This window comes from Bubalus kerabau, chromosome 16 (assembly GCF_029407905.1).
Source record: "Bubalus kerabau isolate K-KA32 ecotype Philippines breed swamp buffalo chromosome 16, PCC_UOA_SB_1v2, whole genome shotgun sequence".
In the NCBI taxonomy this organism is placed as follows: domain Eukaryota; kingdom Metazoa; phylum Chordata; class Mammalia; order Artiodactyla; family Bovidae; genus Bubalus; species Bubalus kerabau.
In genome coordinates, this window is record NC_073639.1 from 76,623,212 (window position 1) to 76,649,615 (window position 26,404).

At 57.0% G+C, this 26,404-nt stretch overlaps 1 protein-coding gene across 2 annotated transcripts in view; it reads right to left on the reverse strand.

Annotated features, from left to right (window-relative positions):
• Nucleotides 1-26,404, reverse strand: part of MED15 (mediator complex subunit 15) — a 48,964-nt gene that overhangs the window by 8,022 nt on the left and 14,538 nt on the right. The window contains exons 2-7 of one of the 2 annotated variants that reach the window (XM_055549824.1): nucleotides 25,655-25,742; nucleotides 15,174-15,225; nucleotides 13,944-13,973; nucleotides 12,619-12,831; nucleotides 1,215-1,429; nucleotides 245-508 (exon numbers count right to left, since the gene is read on the reverse strand). In XM_055549824.1, the coding sequence (XP_055405799.1) occupies nucleotides 245-508; nucleotides 1,215-1,429; nucleotides 12,619-12,831; nucleotides 13,944-13,973; nucleotides 15,174-15,225; nucleotides 25,655-25,742 (862 nt within the window). The remainder of the gene's footprint in view (nucleotides 1-244; nucleotides 509-1,214; nucleotides 1,430-12,618; nucleotides 12,832-13,943; nucleotides 13,974-15,173; nucleotides 15,226-25,654; nucleotides 25,743-26,404) is intronic. The other variant, XM_055549825.1, reaches the window with a different exon arrangement.

The following is a 26,404-nucleotide window of genomic DNA, read 5'->3' on the forward strand; positions in this document are numbered from 1 at the left end:
ACCTCACGATGCCCTTGGCCTCCACCAAATCAGCCAGGCTGCTTGGACGACAAGGTGCCTCCTGGCAGGAAGGGCATTGCCACGGGGTACGGCAGCTGGTGGGACGCACGCTCCTTTGCTGAGTGGCACGTGGGGGCCGGGGCGGGGGAGCCAGGGTGAGTCCTGACGCTGGAAGAGGGCCTGCCATCCACAGCCCTGGGGACACCGGGAGAAGGGCCCCGGCCGCGTAACTCCGGCTACTCACCAGCTTCAGCTGCGGCTGGGTGTACAGCATCTGCCCCGGGAGGGCCGGAGCCTGCGACACCAAAGGCTGCGGCTGTGACTGCGGCGGGGGCTGCGGCGGGGCCTGGTGGTGCTGCGGGGGCTGCAGCTGCTGAGGCAGGGCCTGCGAGGGCGGGGGCGGGGGCTGCTGCAGCGCCGGCTGCTGCATGGGCGGCGGGGCCTGGAGGGCCTGCTGCTGCTGCTGCAGTTGCAGCTGTGCCATGCGCTGCAGCTGCTGCTGCTGCATCTGCGGCAGAATAAGCAACCCCGTCAGCTTGTGGCCTGGCCCAGCAGCGCTCCCGGGGGCAGAGGAACTCCCAGCGTCACAGGGCCCTGGCCACGGACGCTGGCCCGTCCGAGGCCTGAGGGGACAAAGGCAGGGTCCAGGGAAGGGTCCACAGGGCGTGGTAAGGGGTCAGGTGTAGGTACAGCCCCAGAGAAGCTGGGCAACGCTTGGCCGACCACAGACCTCGGGAGGTGCTTCCAGGGGTGCCTGTGTGGCCCCGAAAGTGGGCACAGGGCCAGCTTCAGGATGAGGGCGAGAGATGGGCCTGAAGATACCCTGTCAGCGCAGGAGAGGGGCCGTGGTAAAGGAGGCGCAAGCCCAGGCCGGGAGCAGGTGGCCAAGGGTGGGTCCTTTGGGGCTTCCCTCCCCCAGCCTACAACAGGCGGGAGCGGGACACGCTTAGCCCGTCAGGACACTGACTGAGACCACGTGCGAGAGAAGAGCTTTTCCTATGACACGGCCACCCTAGTGGGACGACTAGTGTGGCGTCCAGACACCAGAGCTCTCAGGGTCAGGGCGGACAGAAGGCCTGGACATGCTCAGAGGACCCGCGGCCCCAGCCAGCCTTCCCGTCGAGGGTCGCCTCACCGTGGCCGCCTGCATCCGGGAGCCCCCCGCCCTGGCCCTGGCTGCTCCCCACCCGGGCTCGGGGGCGCGAGGCTGGCACCTGCTGCTGGTTCTGCTGGTGCAGCTTGATCAGGTGCTGCTGCTGCTGGAGCTGCTGCTGCTGCTGCACGGCCGCCTGGAACTGCTGCTGCATGGCGCTCTGCTGCGCCTGAAACTGCTGCTGCTGCTGCTGCTGCTGCAGCGCCACCTGCTGCTGCGCCTGGAACTGCTGCTGCTGCTGCTGCTGCAGCGCCACCTGCTGGAGCTGCAGCTGGGCTGGAGACAGACGGGTGCGGCGCTTGTCCCGGGTGCAGCTGGGGCAGGCGCACCCCCGCCAGCACGGGAGGGACGGGTGCCAAGGCCAGGACTCAGCACCAACACCCACTCTACAGTAACTGCAGTCCACCCTACAGGGACCCGATCCACTCCTCAGTAACCGTGATCCACTCTACAGGGACCCGATCCACTCCTCAGTAATCGTGATCCACCCTACAGGGACCCGATCCACTCCTCAGTAACCGTGATCCACCCTACAGGGACCCGTTCCACTCCTCAGTAACCGTGATCCACTCTACAGGGACCCGATCCACTCCTCAGTAACCGTGATCCACCCTACAGGGACCCGATCCACTCCTCAGTAATCGTGATCCACCCTACAGGGACCCGATCCACTCCTCAGTAACCGTGATCCACCCTACAGGGACCCGATCCACTCCTCAGTAACCGTGATCCACTCTACAGGGACCCGATCCACTCCTCATTAACCGTGATCCACTCTACAGGGACCCGATCCACTCCTCATTAACCGTGATCCACTCTACAGGGACCCGATCCACTCCTCAGTAACCGTGATCCACTCTACAGGGACCCGATCCACTCCTCAGTAACCGTGATCCACTCTACAGGGACCCGATCCACTCCTCAGTAACTGTGATCCACTCTACAGGGACCCGATCCACTCCTCAGTAACCGTGATCCACCCTACAGGGACCTGATCCACTCCAAAACAACTGATCCACTCTAGAGGGACCTGATCCACTCCTCAGTAATTGTGATCCGCTCTATAGGAACCCGATCCACTCCAAATCAACTGATCCACTCTACAGGGACCCGATCCACTCCAAAACAACTAATCCACTCTACAGGGACCCGATCCACTCCTCAGTAACCGTGATCCACTCTACAGGGACCCGATCCACTCCTCAGTAACTGTGATCCACTCTACAGGGACCCGATCCACTCCTCAGTAACTGTGATCCACTCTACAGGGACCCGATCCACTCCTCAGTAACCGTGATCCACCCTACAGGGACCTGATCCACTCCAAAACAACTGATCCACTCTAGAGGGACCTGATCCACTCCTCAGTAACTGTGATCCGCTCTACAGGAACCCGATCCACTCCAAAACAACTGATCCACTCTACAGGGACCCGATCCACTCCTCAGTAACCGTGATCCACTCTACAGGGACCCAATCCACTCCAAAACAACTGATCCACTCTACAGGGACCCGATCCACTCCTCAGTAACTGTGATCCACTCTCAGTTCAGTTCAGTCGCTCAGTCGTGTCCAACTCTTTGTGACCCCGTGAATATCAGCACGCCAGGCCTCCCTGTCCATCACCAACTCCCGGAGTTCACCCAGACTCACGTCCATCGAGTCGGTGATGCCATCCAGCCATCTCATCCTCTGTCGCCCCCTTCTTCTCCTGCCCCCAATCCCTCCCAGCATCAGAGACTTTTCCAATGAATCAACTCTTCTGCATGAGGTGGCCAAAGTACTGGAGTTTCAGCTTTAGCATCATTCCTTCCAAAGAAATCCCAGAGCTGATCTCCTTCAGAATGGACTGGTTGGATGTCCTTGCAGTCCAAGGGACTCTCAAGAGTCTTCTCCAACACCACAGTTCAAAGGCATCAATTCTTTGGCGCTCAGCCTTCTTCACAGTCCAACTCTCACATCCATACATGACCACAGGAAAAACCATAGCCTTGACTAGACGAACCTTTGTTGGCAAAGTAATGCCTCTGCTTTTGAATATGCTATCTAGGTTGGACATAACTTTCCGTCCAAGGAGTAAGCGTCTTTTAATTTCATGGCTGCAGTCACCATCTGCAGTGATTTTGGAGCCCAAAAAAATAAAGTCTGACACTGTTTCCACTGTTTCCCCATCTATTTCCCATGAAGTGATGGGACCGGATGCCATGATCTTCGTTTTCTGAATGTTGAGCTTTAAGCCGACTTTTTCACTCTCCACTTTCACTTTCATCAAGAGGCTTTTGAGTTCCTCTTCACTTTCTGCCATAAAGGTGGTGTCATCTGCATATCTGAAGTTATTGATATTTCTCCCGGCAATCTTGATTCCAGCTTGTGTTTCTTCTAGTCCAGCATTTCTTATGATGTACTCTGCATAGAAGTTAAATAAGCAGGGTGACAATATACAGCCTTGACGTACTCCTTTTCCTATTTGGAACCAGTCTGTTGTTCCATGTCCAGTTCTAACTGTTGCTTCCTGACCTGCATACAGATTTCTCAAGAGGCAGGTCAGGTGGTCTGGTATTCCCATCTCTTGCAGAATTTTCCACAGTTTATTGTGATCCACACAGTCAATGGCTTTGGCATAGTCAATAAAGCAGAAATAGATGTTTTTCTGGAACTCTCTTGCTTTTTCCATGATCCAGCAGATGTTGGCAATTTGATCTCTGGTTCCTCTGCCTTTTCTAAAACCAGCTTGAACATCAGGAAGTTCACAGTTCACATATTGCTAAAGCCTGGCTTGGAGAATTTTGAACATTACTTTACTAGCGTGTGAGATGAGTGCAACTGTGCGTAATTTGAGCATTCTTTGGCATTGCCTTTCTTCGGGATTGGAATGAAAACTGACCTTTTCCAGTCCTGTGGCCACTACTGAGTTTTCCAAATTTGCTGGCATATTGAGTGCAGCACTTTCACAGCATCATCTTTCAGGATTTGAAAGAGCTCAACTGGAATTCCATCACCTCCACTAGCTTTGTTTGTAGTGACCTAAAGCCAGACATCTTGGAATGTGAAGTCAAGTGGGCCTTAGAAAGCATCACTATGAACAAAGCTAGTGATCCACTCTACAGGGACCCAGTCCACTCCAAAACAACTGATCCACTCTACAGGGACCCAATCCACTCCACAGTAACTGTGATCCACTCTACAGGGACCCGATCCACTCCTCAGTAACTGTGATCTACTCTACAGGAACCTGATCCACTCCAAAATAACTGATCCACTCTACAGGAACCTGATCCACTCCTCAGTAACTGTGATCCACTCTAAAGGAACCTGATCCACTCCAAAACCAATGATCCACTCTACAGGGACCAGATTCACTCCTCAGTAACTGTGATCCACTCTACAGGAACCTGATCCACTCCAAAATAACTGATCCACTCCACAGGAACCCAATCCACTCCTCAGTAACTGTGATCCACTCTACAGGGGCCCGATCCACTCCACAATAACTGTGATCCACTCTACAGGAACCCGATCCACTCCTCAGTAACTGTGATCCGCTCTACAGGAACCTGATCCACTCCAAAACAACTGATCCACTCTACAGGGACCTGATCTACTCCTCAGTAACTGTGATCCACTCTACAGGGACCCGATCCACTCCACAGTAACTGTTATTCACTCTACAGGGACCCAATCCACTCCTCAGTAACTGTGATCCACTCTACAGGAACCCGATCCACTCCTCAGTAAGTGTGATCCACTCTACAGGAACCTGATCCACTCCAAAACAACTGATCCACTCTACAGGGACCCGATCCATTCCTCAGTAACTGTAATCCACTCTACAGGGACCCGATCCACTCCTCAGTAACTGTGATCCACTCTTCGGTTCAGTTCAGTCGCTCAGTCGTGTCCAACTCTTTGTGACCCCGTGAATATCAGCACGCCAGGCCTCCCTGTCCATCACCAACTCCCGGAGTTCACCCAGACTCACGTCCATCGAGTCGGTGATGCCATCCAGCCATCTCATCCTCTGTCGCCCCCTTCTTCTCCTGCCCCCAATCCCTCCCAGCATCAGAGACTTTTCCAATGAGTCAACTCTTCTGCATGAGGTGGCCAAAGTACTGGAGTTTCAGCTTTAGCATCATTCCTTCCAAAGAAATCCCAGAGCTGATCTCCTTCAGAATGGACTGGTTGGATGTCCTTGCAGTCCAAGGGACTCTCAAGAGTCTTCTCCAACACCACAGTTCAAAGGCATCAATTCTTTGGCGCTCAGCCTTCTTCACAGTCCAACTCTCACATCCATACATGACCACTGGAAAAACCATAGCCTTGACTAGAAGGACCTTCGCTGGCAAAGTAATGTCTCTGCTTTTCAATATGGTATCTAGGTTGGTCATAACTTCCCTTCCAAGGAGTAAGCGTCTTTTAATTTCATGGCTGCAGTCACCATCTGCAGTGATTTTGGAGCCCAAAAAAAATAAAGTCTGACACTGTTTCCACTGTTTCCCCATCTATTTCCCATGAAGTGATGGGACCGGATGCCATGATCTTCGTTTTCTGAATGTTGAGCTTTAAGCCGACTTTTTCACTCTCCACTTTCACTTTCATCAAGAGGCTTTTGAGTTCCTCTTCACTTTCTGCCATAAGGGTGGTGTCATCTGCATATCTGAGGTTATTGATATTTCTCCCGGCAATCTTGATTCCAGCTTGTGTTTCTTCCAGTCCAGCATTTCTTATGATGTACTCTGCATAGAAGTTAAATAAGCAGGGTGACAATATACAGCCTTGACGTACTCCTTTTCCTATTTGGAACCAGTCTGTTGTTCCATGTCCAGTTCTAACTGTTGCTTCCTGACCTGCATACAGATTTCTCAAGAGGCAGGTCAGGTGGTCTGGTATTCCCATCTCTTGCAGAATTTTCCACAGTTTATTGTGATCTACACAGTCAATGGCTTTGGCATAGTCAATAAAGCAGAAATAGATGTTTTTCTGGAACTCTCTTGCTTTTTCCATGATCCAGCAGATGTTGGCAATTTGATCTCTGGTTCCTCTGCCTTTTCTAAAACCAGATTTAACATCAGGAAGTTCACAGTTCACATATTGCTAAAGCCTGGCTTGGAGAATTTTGAACATTACTTTACTAGCGTGTGAGATGAGTGCAACTGTGCGTAATTTGAGCATTCTTTGGCATTGCCTTTCTTCGGGATTGGAATGAAAACTGACCTTTTCCAGTCCTGTGGCCACTACTGAGTTTTCCAAATTTGCTGGCATATTGAGTGCAGCACTTTCACAGCATCATCTTTCAGGATTTGAAAGAGCTCAACTGGAATTCCATCACCTCCACTAGCTTTGTTCGTAGTGACCTAGAGCCAGACATCTTGGAATGTGAAGTCAAGTGGGCCTTAGAAAGCATCACTATGAACAAAGCTAGTGATCCACTCTACAGGGACCCAGTCCACTCCAAAACAACTGATCCACTCTACAGGGACCCAATCCACTCCACAGTAACTGTGATCCACTCTACAGGGACCCGATCCACTCCTCAGTAACTGTGATCCACTCTACAGGAACCTGATCCACTCCAAAATAACTGATCCACTCTACAGGAACCTGATCCACTCCTCAGTAACTGTGATCCACTCTAAAGGAACCTGATCCACTCCAAAACCAATGATCCACTCTACAGGGACCAGATTCACTCCTCAGTAACTGTGATCCACTCTACAGGAACCTGATCCACTCCAAAATAACTGATCCACTCCACAGGAACCCAATCCACTCCTCAGTAACTGTGATCCACTCTACAGGGGCCCGATCCACTCCACAATAACTGTGATCCACTCTACAGGAACCCGATCCACTCCTCAGTAACTGTGATCCACTCTACAGGAACCTGATCCGCTCCTCAGTAACTGTGATCCGCTCTACAGGAACCTGATCCACTCCAAAACAACTGATCCACTCTACAGGAACCCGATCCACTCCTCAGTAACTGTGATCCAGTCTAGAGGGACCTGATCCACTCCACAGGGACCTGATCCACTCCACAGTAACTGATTCACTCTACAGGGACCCGATCCATTCCTCAGTAACTGTAATCCACTCTACAGGAACCTGATCCACTCCAAAATAACTGATCCACTCTACAGGAACCCGATCCACTCCTCAGTAACTGTGATCCACTCTACATGAACCTGATCCATTCCAAAACAACTGAACCACTCTACAGGGACCCGATCCATTCCTCAGTAACTGTGATCCACTCTGCACGAACATGATCCACTCCAAAACCAATGATCCACTCTACAGGAACCCAATCCACTCCTCAGTAACTGTGATCCACTCTACAGGGACCCGATCCATTCCTCAGTAACTGTGATCCACTCTACACGAACCTGATCCACTCCAAAATAACTGATCCACTCTACAGGGACCCGATCCATTCCTCAGTAACTGTGATCCACTCTACACGAACCTGATCCACTCCAAAATAACTGACCCACTCTATAGGAACCCGATCCACTCCTCAGTAACTATGATCCACTCTACAGGGACCCAATCCACTCCTCAGTAACTGTGATCCACTCTACAGGAACCTGATCCACTCCACAGTAACTGTGATCCAGTCGACAGAAACCTGATCCACTCTACAGGAACCCAATCTACTCTGTAGTAACTGGATTCACCCTGTAGGAACTGGATCCACTCTACCGTAACGAAGGGGCAGGAGGGAACACACCAACCAGGAGGCCCAGTATGGCACCACCTATCTGCTTCCTGCCTCGATGGAGCCCCCGGCTCTGGACACAACTGGGGCCTTTTGTGACCGGCTCCTTTCCCTCAGCGCTGCATTTATGAGGTTCACCCACGCTGTGCCTCAGATCCGTATTCCCTTTCTCTTTGGGGCCAAACAGTACTCCACTATATGGGTTCTCCACATTTTGTGTTACCTATCCATCAGCTGATGGACATCTGGGTTGTGTCCACTTTATGGTGGTTAAAAATAATGCTGATAAAAACCACCAGTCAGACACATCCCTGGTCCAGTGGTTAAGACACTGCACTTCTCCTGCAAGGGATGTGGGTCTGATCTCTGGTTGGGGAAGTAAGATCCCACGCGATGCATGGCACAGCCAAAAAAGTAAAAAGGAATAGTCATTCACAAGATTTTCAGTGACGCAGTCTCTTTTCAGGTGATAAAAATGTTTCAAATTTGAAGCCATGAATCTTCATGAATCTCCTGAACACTGTACTCCCAGTGCGCAAAAAAGGGTACATGAACTTTGTTGTTCTTTAGTCACTAAGTCCCATCTGACTCTCTTGTGACCCCATGGACCGTAGCCCTCCAGGCTCCTCTGTCTATGGGATTCTCCAGGGAAGAACACTGGAGTGGGTCGCCACTTACTGCTCCAGGGGGTGGAACCTGCGTCTCCTGCTTGACAGGCAGATTCTTTACCACTGAGCGACCTAGGAAGCCCAACGTGAACTATATGTACTTCAGTAAAGATGAAGAGGAGGAGCACAGACACTTTGTCCCTTTGTCCCATTTCCTGCAACAGTGGCACTGTGTGAAACCGCAATATCCTAACGCAGGAAGATGTGTGCCCTTCTGAGCGTCCAGTTTAAGCTCTGCACTGTTTTCTCCCCAGGCGAGGTTTGGCCACCCCCGTGGTCACGACCTGGCGCAGCTCCGACACCACAGGCGCTCGTGCCAGCCTTCAGCAGCTGCCAAGGTGAGCCCGTCTCTAGGGACACGGCCACTGTGAATGCTGGATGAAGCACACAGCAGGCACGGCTGAAAGTGTCGGCGTGTGGAGCACGGCCACGCAGACCCCGTCCTAAGCACGCTTCCCACCACACCCTTCGGTTCTCCCAGTGGATCACTTTTGCCTGGTTAACTCTCTGGGAGGAGACTGGCCCACCACATCTTTGTCTGAAGTCTTCTGCAGCGTGTATCTCAGGGGTCTCCTGTCGGGATTAAGGAGCTGTACCCTCCCCTCTCGTTTCCATCCAGCCTCAGCAGGAAAGCCTCTCTCTTCACATTCACAGCGATTACCTATAGTTTTCAACTTATCCATGTCTGCCTTTCCCCTTCTAAGTCTCTCTTTCAGCTTTACTGACATATAACTGACATATATATTCTCTTCCTCTTCTGAATTCTATTTTGTCGGATGCTTGGGTTGATTTTTATATGTTGTCTGGGTTTTTGTAGTGTCCATCTCATTCCAGTTTTTCCTATTGATATGGAATTGACAAACTACTTCCATTGTTTTAGCAACGACTCTTACAATTATTATACTGTTAATTTTAAAAAGTATAAAGTTTATCCATATTTAAACCTCTTCCCTAAATATGAGGACCTTGGACTCCTCTCTAAATATTTTTTAAAGGAGGTTTTTCCATGCACACGACAGACCTGGGCCTGTGCTGCCCCCCGTTGCTGACTCAGCTTGGCTCGGTGCCTGTCTGACGCTCACAGAGCGGGCCTGCGGGAAGAGGCAGGGCAAAAAAGCGGCCGGGGCGCAGCCTCGGGAGCCCGACAGGGGCCCCGGCTCTGCTGCTCTGCATCTGTCTCCCCGGCTACAGGAGGCACCCACGCTGGGCTCCGGATGCAGCGATCTATCACAGACCGGGGACCTGTGGAGGGCAGCTCCGAGGACCGTGGCACAGAAGCAATCTCTGTTTACAGAAAGGATGCCCAGCCGTGCCCCTCCTGACACGGGGCCAGAGCACGCTGTGCTGGGGGCCGCCCCGGACACGGAAGACACCCAGCACCACCTCTGGTCTCTGCCCGTCGGACGCCAGGAGCCTGCCCGCACGAGCTGTGGCAGCCCACCCGCCCCGCGCTGCGGACAGCCCTCAGGGGCAGCGCCGCCGAGAGCCGCGGGCCTAGCTCACGCCTGTGGATGCCCTTGTGTAGAGGATGCTGCTTCTCCCGTTTAGACCTGGTGTCTTGGGAAGGATGGTCTGAGAGGTCAGAGACGGTGGTGAGGGAAAGCAAGCATGCCTGTGTGTTCACCCCCCTTCCAGGGAGGCCTCCTTGGCTCTGCTGGCGGCTCTGCACCTGGGGCGCTAACACCCCAAGGGGCTTGTGACTCCATCCCTGAGTCTGCCGAGCGCTCCCACCTTGACAGACGGCTGTCAAGACTGCCTTCTGGCCTCTGGTGTCCTGTGGCGCACGGGTTGGCTGGGGTGTGGTGCCCGTGGAACCTGCGTGGAGCCCCGGGCTCCCCGGCCGCCACCCCCTCGCCCCCTGCTCTGGGCTGCCCTGTGATGCCAGCCGCGCTTCTGACTTCAGCCCCCACTTCTCAGCCTCCTGCTCCCAAGGCCTGTGCTCTAGGCGCCATCCTGGGTAACGCCTTCAAATGCAGCTTCCGGTCCACGAGCTCTTTCTCCGGCTGTAACCAACCTGTGTATTCACCCCCTTCCTCTCCCAGTCACTCTCACGTCTCCAGGCTCTCTGTGCTTACGGGTCACCTCTGCTCGGCCACTGCCGACACACTGTCACACCGCTCATCCCCTCGGGAGTCCAGACCCCACCTCCTTCCGCACCTGCGTTGACACCTAACAAAGCTACAGCCCTGGAGATCTCCACAGCTCGTTACTGTCTCTGCTCCTCCGGGAGGTGAGCCTGCTTCCCTCCAAGCCTGCTGACCGCGCACGCCGCCTGACCTGGATCTGCAATTCCCACAGGCCTGCCCTGGAGACTCCCCTCCAGTCCAGCCCTCTCTGCAGCACAGCTGGGGATGCCAAGGGCGCCATACCCATCCTGCATGGACGGACCCCGCAGCCCAAACACAGGCCACCCAGGACCCAGTCATCCGGGGCCAGGGCTCCTAGACACCCATATTCCCAAAAGCCAGAAACAGCGCTGATTTTTAAAGTTGGTCTCAAACACACAACATAAAACTCTTCAAGGAACAAAAATACGCAGAGTTTAAAAGCCCAGCCTCACCCACAGTCGCAGGGTGTTTCCTGTCACTAACCCAGGCCACCGGGAGGTGCCTAGTGGGCTCTGGACTGCCTTTGGGTGCCCTGGTCAAACCTTGGACCCAGGGCCTACGCTCGGGGGCATGGCACTAGGGCCTGAGCAGCCTGAATTCCACGGCAGCACTCGGAGGTGTGAAAAAGGGTGGCAAGTGCCCTCGGGCACACACCTGCCTCAGGCAGACCAGGCCCCAGAGGCCACAGGGGGTTCTGCGGGGGCAGCAGTGAGACACGAGGGCAGAGGCCACAGAACGGCCTCCGGGCCCCTCAGGGGCCGACACAGGACGTGGCCAAGGTCGGGCCAGGGAGGGTGCAGGCTGGCACCAGCACTTCCCTGCTGGGCCGACAGTCTCGGGAGTGAGACTGCAGCTCACCCTAAGCTCATCCAATTCAAAACTGTGTTTTATTATAAAATCTAAGTTCGTGATAAAGAGAAATTCAATCGTATACCAGAGTAGTACACGAAAAGGAGGCAGAGCAGCCTTCTGAAAGCCCCCGTGTGCGCCTGTGCTGACGAGAGGGAACGTGGAGCTCAAGATGAAGAGCCGAGCAGGGAGCCAGGTGTCACAAGGCAGGACTCAGTAAGGAGAAAAAACGAAGCTCTGGGGGTGGGGGTGGCTGGGGGCGTGAGGGTGCGGCCGGCCTCGGAGAAGTGAGGGGACCTGACCGAGGACACGGGCAGAGAACTGCGCACCGGGGCCACGGCGGCCCTGCTCACGGGGTTCCCGGGAGGGCCTCGAGGCCAAACACGCGGGCACAGAGCACCCCGTACGCGAGCGCTCACACTGGCTTTAGTTTAACAGCCTAAACAGAAACAACCCGCCTGTCCTCCAAGGCTGAGGGAATGAATGGACCGCGGCCCCAGAACCTTCCTCAGCAGTGAGAAGGGAGGAATGACAGGCACAACCTGGAGGCTCTAAGGGCACTATGCCAAGTGAAAAAGCCAGTCTCAAAAACATAAATATCGCACGATCCCATTGATGCAACACTTGCAAGAGATTACTGAGGCTAATAACAGACGAGCGGCTGCCCGGCTCAGGGCTGAAGGGCGACGCCAGGACGGCCGGCTGGAGGGGAGGCTCCGCGTGCTGACTCCCTTCCACACCTGACGAGACCTCCCCGAGCCACACATGTGCACGCCCAGAGTGCACCTGAGACTGGCCACGTGAGTGCAGTCGGCCTGAGTGCACGGCCCTGCGGAGGCTCTGGTGACACGGCCAGGGTGTTACGGTGGGAGCGGGGGGAGGCACGCGGGCTCGGTTCCTCTGCAACTCCCAGAGGCGCCAGGAGCACAGTGCAGCCCCTCTCCCCGCCCTCCGAGGCCTGGGGCCGGACCGGTCCTGGAGCAGACCGCTGCCCCCGGAGGGGGTGGGGTGGAGGAGCCCTGAGACAGAGCACGGCCCCAGGGCTGGGGTCCCAGGCTGCCCACCCGCCCTCCCCACCCTCCGGAGGCAGAGGCTGGGTGTCCCCTGCTCCACCCATGTACTCACTCTGCGGAGCGGCCGTGGACACGACAGCCATGTTGTGGGGGGCCATCCCAGAGGTGCCCGGAGGCGGCTGCCCCGACAGCGGCATTGGCTGGCCCATGGCCCCCAGGCCGCCCATCCCACCCAGGGCCTGGCCCGGGCCCCGAGTAGGAAGGCCGAGGCCGGCGGCTCCCGCGGCGGGCCCGCCCGTCAGGCTCTGCAGCGCATTCATGGGGTCTGCGGGGTACAGGGCGTGTGTCTCAGGGCAGTGCCCCCCAACCCGGTCCAGGCTCGTGGGCCAGGAAGCCTTCCTGAGTCCACACTTCCTCCCACCTCAGGCTTGATGCCCTCAGTGCCCCAAACGCTGAGTGGCCGGGGCCCCTCCAGGTAGGAGCCCAGCCCACAGCAGGCCTGGAACTGGGGCGAGCCAGCCCGTGGGGCTCCGTCACTCTTGGATGGAGGCCCCTCCCAGGGGCGAGACACAGCGGCACACCCAGAGAAAACGGGGTCAAGGGCCCTTCTGCAGTCAGCAGGGCCTGGGGGCCAGTCTCCCCCCAGAGAGGGGACAAGTCCCATGCGCACCAGAAGCCCACCTCTGCTAAGCCTGGGCAGGACCCCACGGAGGAGCAGCTCTCGGCAAAGAGCCCCGAGAACAAGTGCGGGAAGGCCTGCGATGCTGGGCCAGCAACCAGTACCTAGGGGGGAGCCGAGGCCCGGTCACAGCAGCCCATGGCCACCCACAGGTGGAGCGGCCCGGCCAGCACCCTGCCACAGAACCCAGCGCCCCAGGGTGCTCGTCCAACACCAGAACCCAGACGCCCTCTGGCCGGGCGCACTGACCCCGGCCTGCCCCCTGCCACCCCCAGCACCCCCCGGCTACTCCCGCCTGGGGCCCTGGGGTCAGCTAAACCCCTTCACTGGCAGCTTGCTCAGGGAGACCTGGGCTAAATCAACAGGGCTGCCGTGTGATAAAACCTTGCAATTAAAAAATAAAATTAATAATGACAACTCAGCTTGCAAAGAAACTTTGTAACTTAAGGTGAATTCACAGCTATTCTCTAGCAAACGCTCCCAGAGACGACCGCACTGAAAGCGCCGCCATGCACACCACTTAGCGCCTGGGGGCTCCCCGGCCTAGACGAGCCCCAGCCGCCACGGGCGTCTGCCGGGAGGGATGGGACGGGGGCGCTGCCGCCGGCGTCGAGGTTGGGGGAGGCCGGGTGGGGGCTGGCGTCCCTCTGGGAACCTGCTCCTCCCAGCACAGAGCAACCCCGCCCACAGCTCCCAGCATCCCGGCCCTGCCGCCCACGCCGAGGTGGGGAAAAACTTCAGAAAGAATAAACTCTTACCACTGACAGATGCTTGAGATTTCTTGTTATCTATGTTAAAAGGAAGAAAAAATAAACCAAAGTAAGCAGTTTTATATAATCACGTATTTCCACGCTAAGTCAGTGCAGTGAGCATTTGCCCAGAGCTCGTTTTCTAACACTGACCCGACTCTGCCTAGAAACTAGACAAAACACACTTCGGGGCCTCAGCGTCTGCGTGTGAACACATGTGCACGTGTGTGCCCCGCCCCCGGCAGCGCTGACACACGGGAGGCTGAGGGTGGCCGGGGGCTGAGAGCCCTGTTTCCAGCCCGCTCTGGGGCGGCATCGCGTCTTCTGGATGAGGAAACTGAGTCTGTCCAAGCCTGCTTAGAAGCTGGATCCAGCCCGCCCTGGCACTGGCGGGGAGCGGCTGCAGCAGCTCCACCCTCCCCCAGGGCGAGGCCGCCGTGGGCGCCCCCGAAAAGGGAAGTGCCGGGGCCAGCTCCCAAGTGGGCCCTGCAGCCCGTCAGGCTGAGCCCTTGTCAGGACAGACAGCTCAGGCCCCAGTCTTCTGGCGGTGGCTCCTCTTGTTCCAAACACCACGGGACGGCCCCAAGCATGGCAAAGAGAGCGAAGTCAGCCTAAGAAGTCAGTGCGGGAGGACGCAGGGGCCCTGCAGGGACTCGGGGCCCTGGCGTCTCCCTGCGTCTGAGGTGAGGGACGGGGGAGCCGCAGCCGCCCCACAGGGCTGTGTGCGAGGTGCTGCCTCCTGCGGACGCACATGGCGGGCTGGCAGGAGGCACTGTGGCTGGAAGCCTGGAGCGGCCCCGAGAGGAGCCAGGATGCAGGCCAGGCCTCACCAGGGCAGGACGCGGGCGGTGCTGAGGAAGCTGGCCCCAGAAGCGTCCAGCCTGACGGGAACACGGTTAGGTCCAGCCTCCGTGGGTCAAAGAAAAAAACCCCAGATATCAGGGAAAGAAGTGTGTGTTCCAGGGTGGACTCTGCGCATTTAGGAACCGCCTAGAGATCAAAGCAGCAGTCCTTGAAGAGGGGAGATCAAACAGACAGGCAATGAGAGCAGTCCAGCACAGACCCCCGGACACTAACACCTCCCTTGGGCCACACCAGCAGGGTCCAGGCTGAAGCTCTGGGAGGCTGGGAAACACGGGACCAAGTGCAAAGCCGTGAAGAAGCTCCCAGAAAGCTGGCATTGTCCAAACAGCCCTCCCACGGTGACCACACCACCCAGAGATGTGACGTTTTACTTACGGATATCTCGAAAATGAATAATGAGCCTGGCCACCAGAGAAAGGTATTCGTCCTGAAAGTAAAAACAGGAAGCAGTTGAAGCTCAGAGCTGAAGTGAGGCGAGTGACGCCCCTTCCCACCCCAGCCCCTCTGAGGTCCTCCCGGGGGCAGAGAAGGCGACTGAGCCGTCTGTCCATCCATCCAGCTCGGCCTCCTCTGGAATCCATCCCTCGGGAGAGGCCGGCAGAGCTTGGCAGGCCAGAGAAAGGCAGACAGAAAGAGAAACCAGGAAGGTACCCAGACAACAGAAGCCGCTGCTCCTCCAGCCCGCTGTAAACCCTGCAAGGGTGGGGGGTGCCTCAGACAGCCCCCCTTCCGCAGCGGGGCCTGCCCAGCGTCACAGGGCACCTCGGAAGCAGGCCCGGGAGGGCCGGCCGCTCCAGTCTCGGCTCTGTTTGGAGAAGCACTTCCGCTTTTCCCACGCCTGCTGCTGTTGAGCTGCCGACGCGGCGTTTACATGCAAATCTGGGTGGCCCCCGCCCCCCCTCCCCCCCGGAATTCACTGCAAGGTCGGGGAGAGGGTGCGGCGCCACTCAGGGAGGCAGGTGAAGGCCCCTGCCCACGGCAATCCTGGTTCCTGCGTCTGCCCAGCAGGGCCTGCCTTCCACGGACTGTCCTCTTTGTAACCAAGGACACTCACTCCTGGGCGTTCCGGGAAATCACTACTGTGAGCTTGTCCTGGGGGCAACAAAGGGATGTTTGTAAGGAAACTCTTCTTTCGGAGAAGCTGAACCACCCCGCGAGGCAGACAGAGGGCAGAGCTTCGGCCCGCCTGCTCTCTCAAGCCCCTCCTAAGTCACGGGCACCCACCGCAGGGCACGGGGAACGGCCCTCAAGCGACACGCCAAGGGGGTCTCGGAGGACTCGACACACAACTCACCTTCTAACCACGCCAGCCCTCATCCGTCTCAAACCGCCACAGCGTGCCCTCAGCTGGGGAACCAGAGGAAAAGGGGGGAAAGGCCCAGGAGGCCACAGGGCAGGTAGTGAGGGGTGGGATGCGAGGAAGGGGTGCTCAACACGCCCCCTCCTGATGCCCCTCAATTTCTGGGAGGAAAGAAGTCCCCAAATCACCTGAGCAGGCTGGCCCCTGAAAGGCAGCAGGGTGGCGAGTGGGGAGCAAGGAAAGTGGGGGCTAAAGGAAGCTCAGAAACAAGGTGGCCAAGGCGAGGAGACGGGGACGGGGAGCCGGCCAGGTCGAGAGCTGACTCTGTAAGGCCAACTTCTGGGTCGGAGAAACCTCAAAAGGATCTGCTGAGCTTTTTCTACTTCCAAATCAAGATGAAGCCGGTTACAAAGCAACCAGTTCATTAAAAAATCCACAAACAACAAATGCTGGAGAGGGTGTGGAGAAAAGGGAGCCCTCTTACCCTGCTGATGGGAACGCACACTGGTGCAGCTACCACGGAGAACAGTGTGGAGGGTCCTCAAAAAAAACTAAAAACAGGACTACGATTCGACCCAGGAGTCCCGCCCCGGACAGCCAGAGGAGAGCAGGACTCGACCCAGAAGTCCCACCCTGGACAGCCAGAGGAGAGCAGGACTCGACCAGATGCACGACCCGGCACTCACACCAGCACCGTGCACGGCAGCCAGGACGGGGGAGCAGCCGAGTGCCCATCAGCAGAGGAGCGGCACAGGGGACACGGTGCACACACAACAGACGGCCAGCCCAGAAGAGGAGGAAACCGCGCCGTCTACAGCAACACGGATGGACCCAGAGGCGACCACACTGAGCTAAGTTAAGTCAGACAGAGAAAAACAAATCCCATATGCTATCATTTATATCTAGAATCCAAAATATGACAGAGGAACTAATCTATGAAGTAGAAACAGACTCACAGACATACCACAGACAGACCTGTGGTTGCCAGGGGGTGGGGGTGGGGAAGGGATGGCCCGGGAGACAGGGCTCAGCAGGCGCTCTGTGACAGTGTGAACGAGGCACGCAGCCCAGCAGCTGTGCTAAACGCTCTGTGGCCACGGTAACGGAGACGGACACGGGGAGAACGGACGTGTGCGTAACTGAGTCACTTTGCTTAGAGACAAAAACCACGTGTGAATCAACCATACTTCAGGTAAAAATAAAGCCACCAGTAGGAGGCCCAGGCGTGTATCCCCAAAGCCCCTGGCACAGAGCCAGGACCGAGTGCCTGGAGCCAGGTGGGCAGAGGGCACCGCGGTCCGCGCCCACTGAGGCTGCCCACGGCTAGGGCCACGGAGGCTCTGGGGACCTGAGGGGACAGAGGGGGGAGCGACCGCCCGACGGGAGAAGGGGGCACAGGGTGCGGCCGGCATGGAGCGCGCCTGTGGGTCAAGCCCTCGCGGGCCGACGGGCCACCCCTCCAGCCCCCAGGGCGGCTGCCTGACCCCCCGTACAGACTGGCCTCCCCAGGGTGGGCAGTTCCGGGCCCCCAAGCAGACACACGGGTTACGGGCCCACTTCTGCTCCAAGGCGCCCTTCCTAGGGCAGCGTCGAAAAGGCGAAAAGGCGCAGCCCCCCGCCCTTGCCCCGTCCTCGCTCTGGGTGTGGCCGGGCACAGCGCAGCCACACCCACAGACCCACCCACGTCCCCCACGCCTGGGGGGCGGGCTGCCAGCGGGCTGGGGGCGGGGCCACAGGGCACAGAGGACAGGGATGCACAGCGTGGCTTCCTGCAGCTCCCACACGGCCTGCAGCCCGTCCACATCTCTGCCAGGGAGGAGGACACCTCCCCTCACCAAGTGGAGGCAGAAGCAGGACACTCAGGCTGCAGGTGCAATGCCCAAGGCTACACACGAGATGCTCCACCGTCAGAACTTCCGTGTAAGGCTCAGGCAATCCGAAGACACGTGTTTGCTTTATATCTGCACAGGAAAGGCTGCAAATCAACAATTAAACCCCAGAGATACCAGGAAGTGGGCTGGAAAGGAGACCTACTCCCTTGTTACCCAGCTTTCACATTGGAAGTATATACATCTTTTACCACACTGAAGACAAAGCCACAACAAAAGAACACGTTCAAGTTTTAAACATGGAAAATCAACCCAACACATTAGTGGGCACAAGTTGGTGTCGAATCACGTGGAAAAGGTTTTTCAGACCAATCATCTTAAAAACAAAAAGCAAACACATCCTCAGAGAAAGGGGTACACGTTGAGGACACATCAGCTGTGAAGACCCCACACGTCGCCGCATCTGGCATTGCTGCCAATACTATAGCGCGACACTGCCCTGCTCACCCTGGAGCCCTTTCAAGAGTGGTTGTGCCAACGCCACCACAAGGCCAGAGAGGCGCACTGGAGGGCAGACACACGCTTCAAATGAAGCAAAACCCTGTAGCTGGAAATATCAATGTGAAATTACGGGGTTTTGAGATTGCTGCCGTTTCAAAACCATAGGCCTCCTCAGGACTCCCACAACAGGCGCAGAAGCAGTGAGCAGCCTCAGGCCCACACTGCCAGCCGCCAGGACCATTTTACCCTCCACAGGAACAAGGGCTCCTCAGAGCAACAGCTGACCCTGCCACCAAAGACTAGGGGTCGTGACAGGGGCCCCAGGAGCAGGGGCGTGCCTGCGGGCAGCAGTGGGGCCCACGACACGACCGCAGCAGAGGAGCGGCCGCACTCCACCCCCGGGCCACCATTCCACAGGAAGGGGTTCCTGAGAGTCCCCAGAGGCTGTGTTTCAGGCAACCAAGAAGCCCTAGTGGATGAAAGAAAGCATTTCTTGGCAAGAAAACTCCACCTAATAAATGTAGAAGAAAAGCCGGGATTCAGGATGATCACCAGTTTGCAGTGCCCAGTAAAACGATGGGATCGTTAGCTGTCAGTGGACGGGATACTTGATAAAAAGTCAGGCTGTCCCTGTCCCAACTCCTGACCAACTGTGGCCTTGTGGGAATACCAAGACACCCAGAAATACATACAACATACACAACGATAGGCACCACCTCCCAGTACTCTTGCTAACAAGACCCCTGCCTGCTGTGCTCCCCTGGCCCAACACCCAGGCCACAAGAAACACGGGGCAGGCAGGACCGAGCCAGGCCACGGAAGGTTGTTGGCGGGAACACGGTGGTAAGCAGTCTGTCACTGAGGACACAGAGGAACTGAAGGAGCTGCTGAAAAAGCTCACGTTGTCTTCGAGAACACAGATGGCATCAGAAACAGGACGCTGGGAGAGAGGCAAATGTTACAGGTACTTCTGGGGAGGGCTCGGGGGAAAGCAGAATGCGTGACCGGAAACGAAAGCAGGGAGAAGCCCTGCCACCCTGGGCAAACGTCTAGCTGCGTGGGCGGCAGGGAAGGTGGATCCCCTGGGCGAACATCTAGCTGCACGGGCCGCGGGCCGTGGGACAGGCAGACCCGAGAGGCAGTGAACAGAGTGGGGGAGGGCTGGCTGGCCTACAGAGAGACGCGAGAGGGAAGAAAGAAACCCAGGGGACAAAGGCCGAGCGTAAAGGAACCTGGGCCTGGTTTGGAAAATTCCCAGGCTGCCCAAGACACCAAAAACCAACATGCAAACCAGGAGGTTCACTGTGCGTGCTCTGGAGAGAAGGCTGAGGGTGTGGCTGGACAGACTGCCAGGGCCGAGGAGACGGGGCACGCGAGGAATCCTCTGGTCAGCTCACAGATGCCGGGACCGGGGATGAAAGGCCTATGGGGACGCCCTGTCTGTGGGGCTCTGTCACACACACGGCCCACAAAGGTCATGCAGCAGAGCCCTGTCAGCTTGGGCCAAAAGAGAAGACAGGGCAACGTTTTAAAAGGCTGTCAGGCTCCCAGAGTCTACATGCAGCAAACAGGTCAAACAGGTCAAACCGATCAAGTCCTGGCTGCAAACATGACCACCAGGGGACAGCCTTGAGCCCTGCAGCCAAAGTCACGAGCCTAGAGTCCGCCGTGTGTGGGAACCTGTCCAGAAGCTACAGGAAGCAAACACCCTGTCTCTCTAGACTGGCCTGCTCCGGGCACTTTATACTGACGCCTCGCACAATGCGTGCCCTCTGGCGGCTGCAACCCTGCACTCAGCGTGATGCTTCCAAGGTCCAGCCGTGCTGGACCACCCGTTCATGCTTCACCCCGCCGCACAGCCCATCCTGTGGCCAGCCCGCACCCTGGCCCGCACGGGTCAGGCAGCGCGTGGGCCCCAATTTCTGGCTGCAGTGAGCGGTGCTGCCAGTACCTGCGCGCATGCTCTGCGCGCACGGGGCGCCTGCTTGACTTCTGAGGGCCGCCAGTGTGACCTCCTTCCAGCAACACCCGACGGTCCCCACTTCTCACAGCGCTCCTCAGGTGAAGAGGCAGCGTTCACCCGTTTTTATTGCCGCTGCCACGAACGTGCAGCCTCAGTTCACGGTGGTTTGGATTTGCTTTTCCCTAATGACGAGGCACGCTGGCCATCTTTTCACAGCTTCTTGGCCATCAGACTGTCTTCTCTAGAGAAGCGTCTATCCACGTTCCTCACCCGCGTCTGAGTTGGGTGTTTAGCCTCTTGTTGTGGAGCTGTGGTTCTTTATGCACTGCGGGCTCCAGTCCCTCTTTGGATACATGGTTCCCAGGTGCTTCCTCCCACTTCACAGGCCTCTCTACCCTCTTCGGTGTCCTTCGATACACAATAGCTTTTACGTTTCTTTGACTTTAATCTTTTTTATTCTGCACTGGAGTACAGACAATTAGCAATGCTGTGGTGTTTCCAGAGGCACTCAGGCACACACGCCGCGTCCGCTTGCAGCCTGCAGCTCTGATGAGGCTGTGCCGCCTGTGCTGGGTGCTGTGTGAGGAGCCACTGCCCAGCCCGAGGTCACAAAGACTCATGCCTGCATCTAGGGCTTTCGCAGTTTACCTCTTAGATGTTCCATCCCTTTTGAGTTAACGTCTGTGGGCGGTGCGCGGCTGGGTTCCCACTTCAGTATCACCACGCAGTAACGCAGCTGCTCCCCTCCCAGGCTCGGCTAGGACAGGCCCTGGAGCTCGCGGGGCAGTCTGGCAGCTTCCACCAAGTCTGTGTGCGGGCTCTCCTCCTGTGCTGAAACCGCGTTAGCGCGCAGCGCAGGCCCCAGGGCCAGTGCTCCCAGCCAGGCCTCTGCCAAGTGTCGTGTTGCCGTTCACATAATTTCACATCTTACCTTTAGACAGCGTAAAATATTTCAGACGTACAAAGAACGATCAGCGTAACAAGCGACAGCGGCTCCTTACCCAGTTTAAACTGAGTCCTAAGTTCAAATGGAGAAAGCCAGCAAGCCGGTCCCCCACGCCGCTTGGCCCACACCCCAGTTCTTCACGGCTGAAGTGGAGACAGTCCCAGGGACTGCACGGAGTGTTTGTAAAGCACCCTCTCAGCATGGAAACAGAGCCACCGAAAACCGCGGCGAGCACCTAGCAAGCCTGCCGATGCGGGGAGGGTGCAGCAGGAGGCCCGGCCGGCACCCCAGACAGCAGAGGGCAGGAGGCAGGCTCTGGCCCTGCCACCCACTGGCCACACCCAGGCCTTTCTAGCAGGTCTCAGCAGCTGCTCCGAGGAAAATGCTGATCTTTTCATGCCGTTTGCAGTTTTCAATGTACACAGTTGTCCTTTTCTCCTCCAATAACTGTCCCTGATCAAACAAGGACAGCAGAAGACGTCTTCAGGTTCAGTCAAAGGCTGACTGCGGGCTTGTGGGTCCACAAGCAGGGCTGGAGAAGGCGGGGCCTGCCCGTCAGCCGTGCGCACGCCGCCCCTCTCCCAGGCCGCGCCCCTGCACGTGCCCCTGAGGGGCGTCTGTGCACCCCGGCCCACCTCTGACAAGCCTCCAGGCTGCCTCCCAAGTCCACCGCTCTTGGCCTCTCTGGTGCCTGGGTTTCACCTTGGCCCCCGCCATGGGAACTCACGCTTCAAACCAGAGACACACGCTACTTGTGCACAGGACTATACACCATGCATGAGAGCTGGGCTGTGCTTAACATACAAGCCTCATCTAAAAACTCCCACAAAGAAGGGTGGTCTGCCATCAACGAGGTGGCAGCCAGAGAAAACACTATTAACATTCACAAGTGCACCCATGGAGTGGATTTCAAGAAGCATGCCCCTGGGGCACGCCAAGAAACCAGGAAATTCACCATGAAGGGGGGGATCCCCTGACGTGTGTATCAGCACCAGACTCAACAGAGCTGTGGGCCAAAGGGGAGCGGAGCGCCCCACACCGATCCGTGTGCAGCTGTCCAGAAAACGTGGTGGAGACCCACCGAACAAGTTCTCCAGGCTGGTTACCTACGTGCCTGTCACCACTTTCAAAAATCTGTGGTGGATGAGAACTGCTGATGGTCCAATAAAGTTACTGAACTTCAAAAAAAACAAAAATAAATAAACCACCAAACGATAAGCAAACATCAGCAACGCACGCAGCTGTGATGAGCCCCTTCACACATGCAGCGCTGAGGCTGGCGCCCCGGCCACCCCCGGTCTTCAGAGTGCACCAGCTGCGACCACACACCCCCGGGCACTGTGGCTTCTGCTTCCCTCAGTCTCTCTGAGGCAGCAAGCAGACCCACCTGCTGGAATTCAGGTGTTAAGAGTTAAACTGGGTGTTTGGATGTCTTTTGCTTTGCGAGATGGGAGGAAGTGAAGGAAAGATGGCAGGCTCTGACCGCAGGCCCCCGGGTGGGAGACCGCCTGGGCAAGCCCCCTGGGCGCTGTGTGCCCGAGCCACCCCAGCTGCATCCTGGGGCACGCAGCTGTGCCTACTTCCCGGCCTTGCAAGGGGCGTTTACTCCACCCCGCCCCCGCCCGACCCAGAGTCAGGACACACACCACGGCCGCTCCAGGCCACGGCTCGGGGCAGCTGCTCAGATAGCAACAGGCGGCCACCTGTGCTGGACAGCAACGGGAGCGCTTCCAAAGGAGACGGTCCAGGAAGCCCCACAAGGCTCTCATCGCACCCCCAAACACCAGCACGTTACACACTCAACATGAGACGCGCCTCCAAAACTTGAAGAGCTCTTCAACAGAAACACTAATGACTCAACTTTAAAACGGACAAAGGGTCTGAACAAACATTTCTCTAAAGATGATATACAAATGACCAATAAACATAGTAAGCCATCTGGGAATGCAAATCAAAACCACAATGAAGGGGCTACCTGGTGGTTCAGTGGTTAAGAACATGCCTGCCAGGGCAGGCGACACGGGTTCCATCCCCGGTCTAAGATCCTAGGTGTCCCAGGGCAGCGAAGCCTGCCGCCGCAACCACTGGGCCTGAGCTCTGGAACCCGTGAGCCACATGCACTGAAGCCCACGCGCTCACGAGCCCAGGCTCCACCGCGATGAGAGGCCTGCACACGACAGCCAGAGAGCGCCCGGACTCGCCACACCGAAGGAGAGGCGGCAGCAGCAGCGAAGGCCCAGCACGGCCAGGAATTAATTCATGTTTAAAAGCCACAACGAGGCACCACTTCACACTCACCGTGAAGGCTACAATAACACAGTAACAAGTGCTGATGAGGAGTGGAGAAACTGGAACAAAATACACCCCCAGCGAGAATGTAAAATGGTGCAGCTGCTTTGAAAACAATTTGGCAATTCCTCAAAAGGTTAAACAGAACTACCACCTGATCCAGCAACTTCTTACCCAGGTATATACCAAAGAGAAATGAAAACATACGTCCCCAGGCAAGCTGGCACATAAATGTTCAGACTAGCGTTACTGTAATAGCCAGAAAGCAGAAACAGTCCAGATGTACATCAACTGATGGATTTACTGTTGCTCAGCTGTGTCTGACTCTTTGCGACCCCATGGACTCCCCTGTCCTTCACCATCTCCCGGGGTTTACTCAAACTCACGTGCGCTGAGTCAGTGATGCCATCCAACCATCTCCTCCTGTTGTCCCCTTCTCCGCCCTCCTTCAATCTTTCCCAGCATCAAGGTCTTTTCTAATGAGTCAGCTCTTCGCATCAGGTAGCCAGAGTATTGGAGCTTCAGCATCAGTCCTTCCAATGAATACTCAGGACTGACTTCCTTTACAACTGACTGGTTGGGTCTCCTTGCAGTCCAAGGGACTCTCAAGAGCCTTCTCCAAAACCACAGTTTAAAAGCATCCATTCTTCGGCGCTCAGCCTTCTTTATGGTCCAACTCTCACATCCATACACGACCACTGGAAAAACCATAGCTTTGACAATGATGGATGGATAAAGGAAACGTGGCACATGCGTGCAGGGGAACATCATTCGACAATAAAAAGGAGTGGAATGCATGCCACAACACGGCTCGTGGATGAACACTGAGAATGTGTTACTAAGACGCCACAGAAGCATGCATTTCACGCTTGCATTCTTATGAAAAGTACAGGATAGGCAAATCGATAGCAACAGGGAGCAGGCAGGTGGCTGCCTAGGGCTGAGGAGGATGGGGAGTGCGGCTAATGGGCACAGAGTTTCCTGAGGAAATGCCCTAGCGAGACCCCTGGGGCCCAGTGGTCAGGATTCTGGGCTTTCACTGCCAGGTCAGGGAAGTGACATCCCACAAGCCAAGCGGTGCCATCAAAAAAAGGAAAAGAAAGAAAAGAAACTCCTCTGAAACACATCACGGTGATGGTTGCACAAGTCTGAGAAGCCCTAAAGACGGCTGCACCACAGACTTTCCTGGGTGAATCGTACCATGTATGAATCAGAGCTCGATACGGCTGCTATAAAAGAAGAAATGCTTACCATCCTCCGTGCACGGGCAGCTCAGCCTCCACCTACACGTGCTCACTAACACACACATGTGTGTGCTGATCAAGCCCAGGCCAGTCAGCTCTGCCTTCCCGTTTCAGCAAGTATTTACCTCATCTAAACACTCAGACAAGCTCCAGGTTCCCCGACGGAGCTCTGTGCGTCTCGACAGCCGGTTCACCCACACCAGTACCCGACCGTAAATGCCGTCTGCTTTGGACTCTCGACACAGAGGCTCCCAGAGCTGCAGCCCTGCGCTCAGGCGCCAGGCGCTCGGCGGAGCCAGGCGGCCAGACAAGTGCCTTCTGTGTGTGTGTCCCGCTTCACTGCGACCAGCAGCTGTGCCCCCGGGGAGCGCACGATGACAGGAGGGGTCGCGTGGCGCCCAGCCAGCCCCATTCCCGTGAGAGGTCACAGAGGAGTGGCCCGTCCCGCCCGCGCCACGGCTGCGCCCTCCGTTGAGCATCTCCTGCATCACTGAGAAGGGGCGCGAGCCCTTCTGGGCCCACCTGCCGGGGCCCGACCCCTGGGCAGGCCTGAGCCTGAGGACAGAGTGTTTCTGCCTTGGGGCACTGTCCACAGGAGCCGCCAAGGCCCAACAGCACCCTACAGGACTCACAGGAGCTGGGCACGGACACGGTGCCAACAGGCCAGCCTGGGTGCCCATGCACTGCCCTCCCACAGCTGTCCCACAGACAGCACCCAGCAGTGAGCGGCCACTCTGTCCCCGCGGCCTGGCACCTGCCCCCACGCACCGTCCCTAGGGCTTACCCGGGTCTTGGCCTTCAGGAACACGTGGCTCTCCATGTCCTTGCTGGATTTGCTGTGGGCCACGCCAGCCTTCCTCATGGCATCTTCGCTGGAATACAAAGGAGGAGAGACGTTGACACAGGCTCCCTGGCCAGCGCCCTCACACCTGGCTGAGGCCCAGGGCAGCCACGGAGGGAGGGGCCCTCAGGACAGCGAGGAAAGGCAGCGGAGCGCAGGAGAAGGCTGCAGGGCCGTGAAGGGCGGTCACCCTGGCAGGGAGCAGCCGCCTGGCTCAGGCGGGCAGTGGGGCCAGCCCAGGGCTGCTCACCACCAGCACAGTCGATGGCACAGTGGCAGCTGCCTCCAATCCCTGCCCCGCAGACACCCGCGTCCCCTCCCAATTCCGGCACCAAGAGCACGGGGACCCGTGCAGAACTGAGGCGCCATGCCATTCACCTTGGTCCCCCCAAGGCAAAGTTCCCACACGCAGGTCCTCCCAGGGGGACCAAGGACATGAGCCCGACCTCATCAACCTCCAGCTCAAGGCAGATGCCGACCTCACAGATGCCAACGCACACACAGCAAGAGACCGAATCGGAGCCAGGTGTCCATCACGCGACGCCCTGCAAGGCGACAGCTGTGTGCACGGCTACGCTGGAGCCTCTCTGGGTGGCAGGACACACCCCGCAGCCCCACACAGCAAGGACAGGTGCGCACCTGTTAGAAAGGAGGGGGCGCCAGGGCCCCTGCTCACAGGCCACCTTCTTCCCT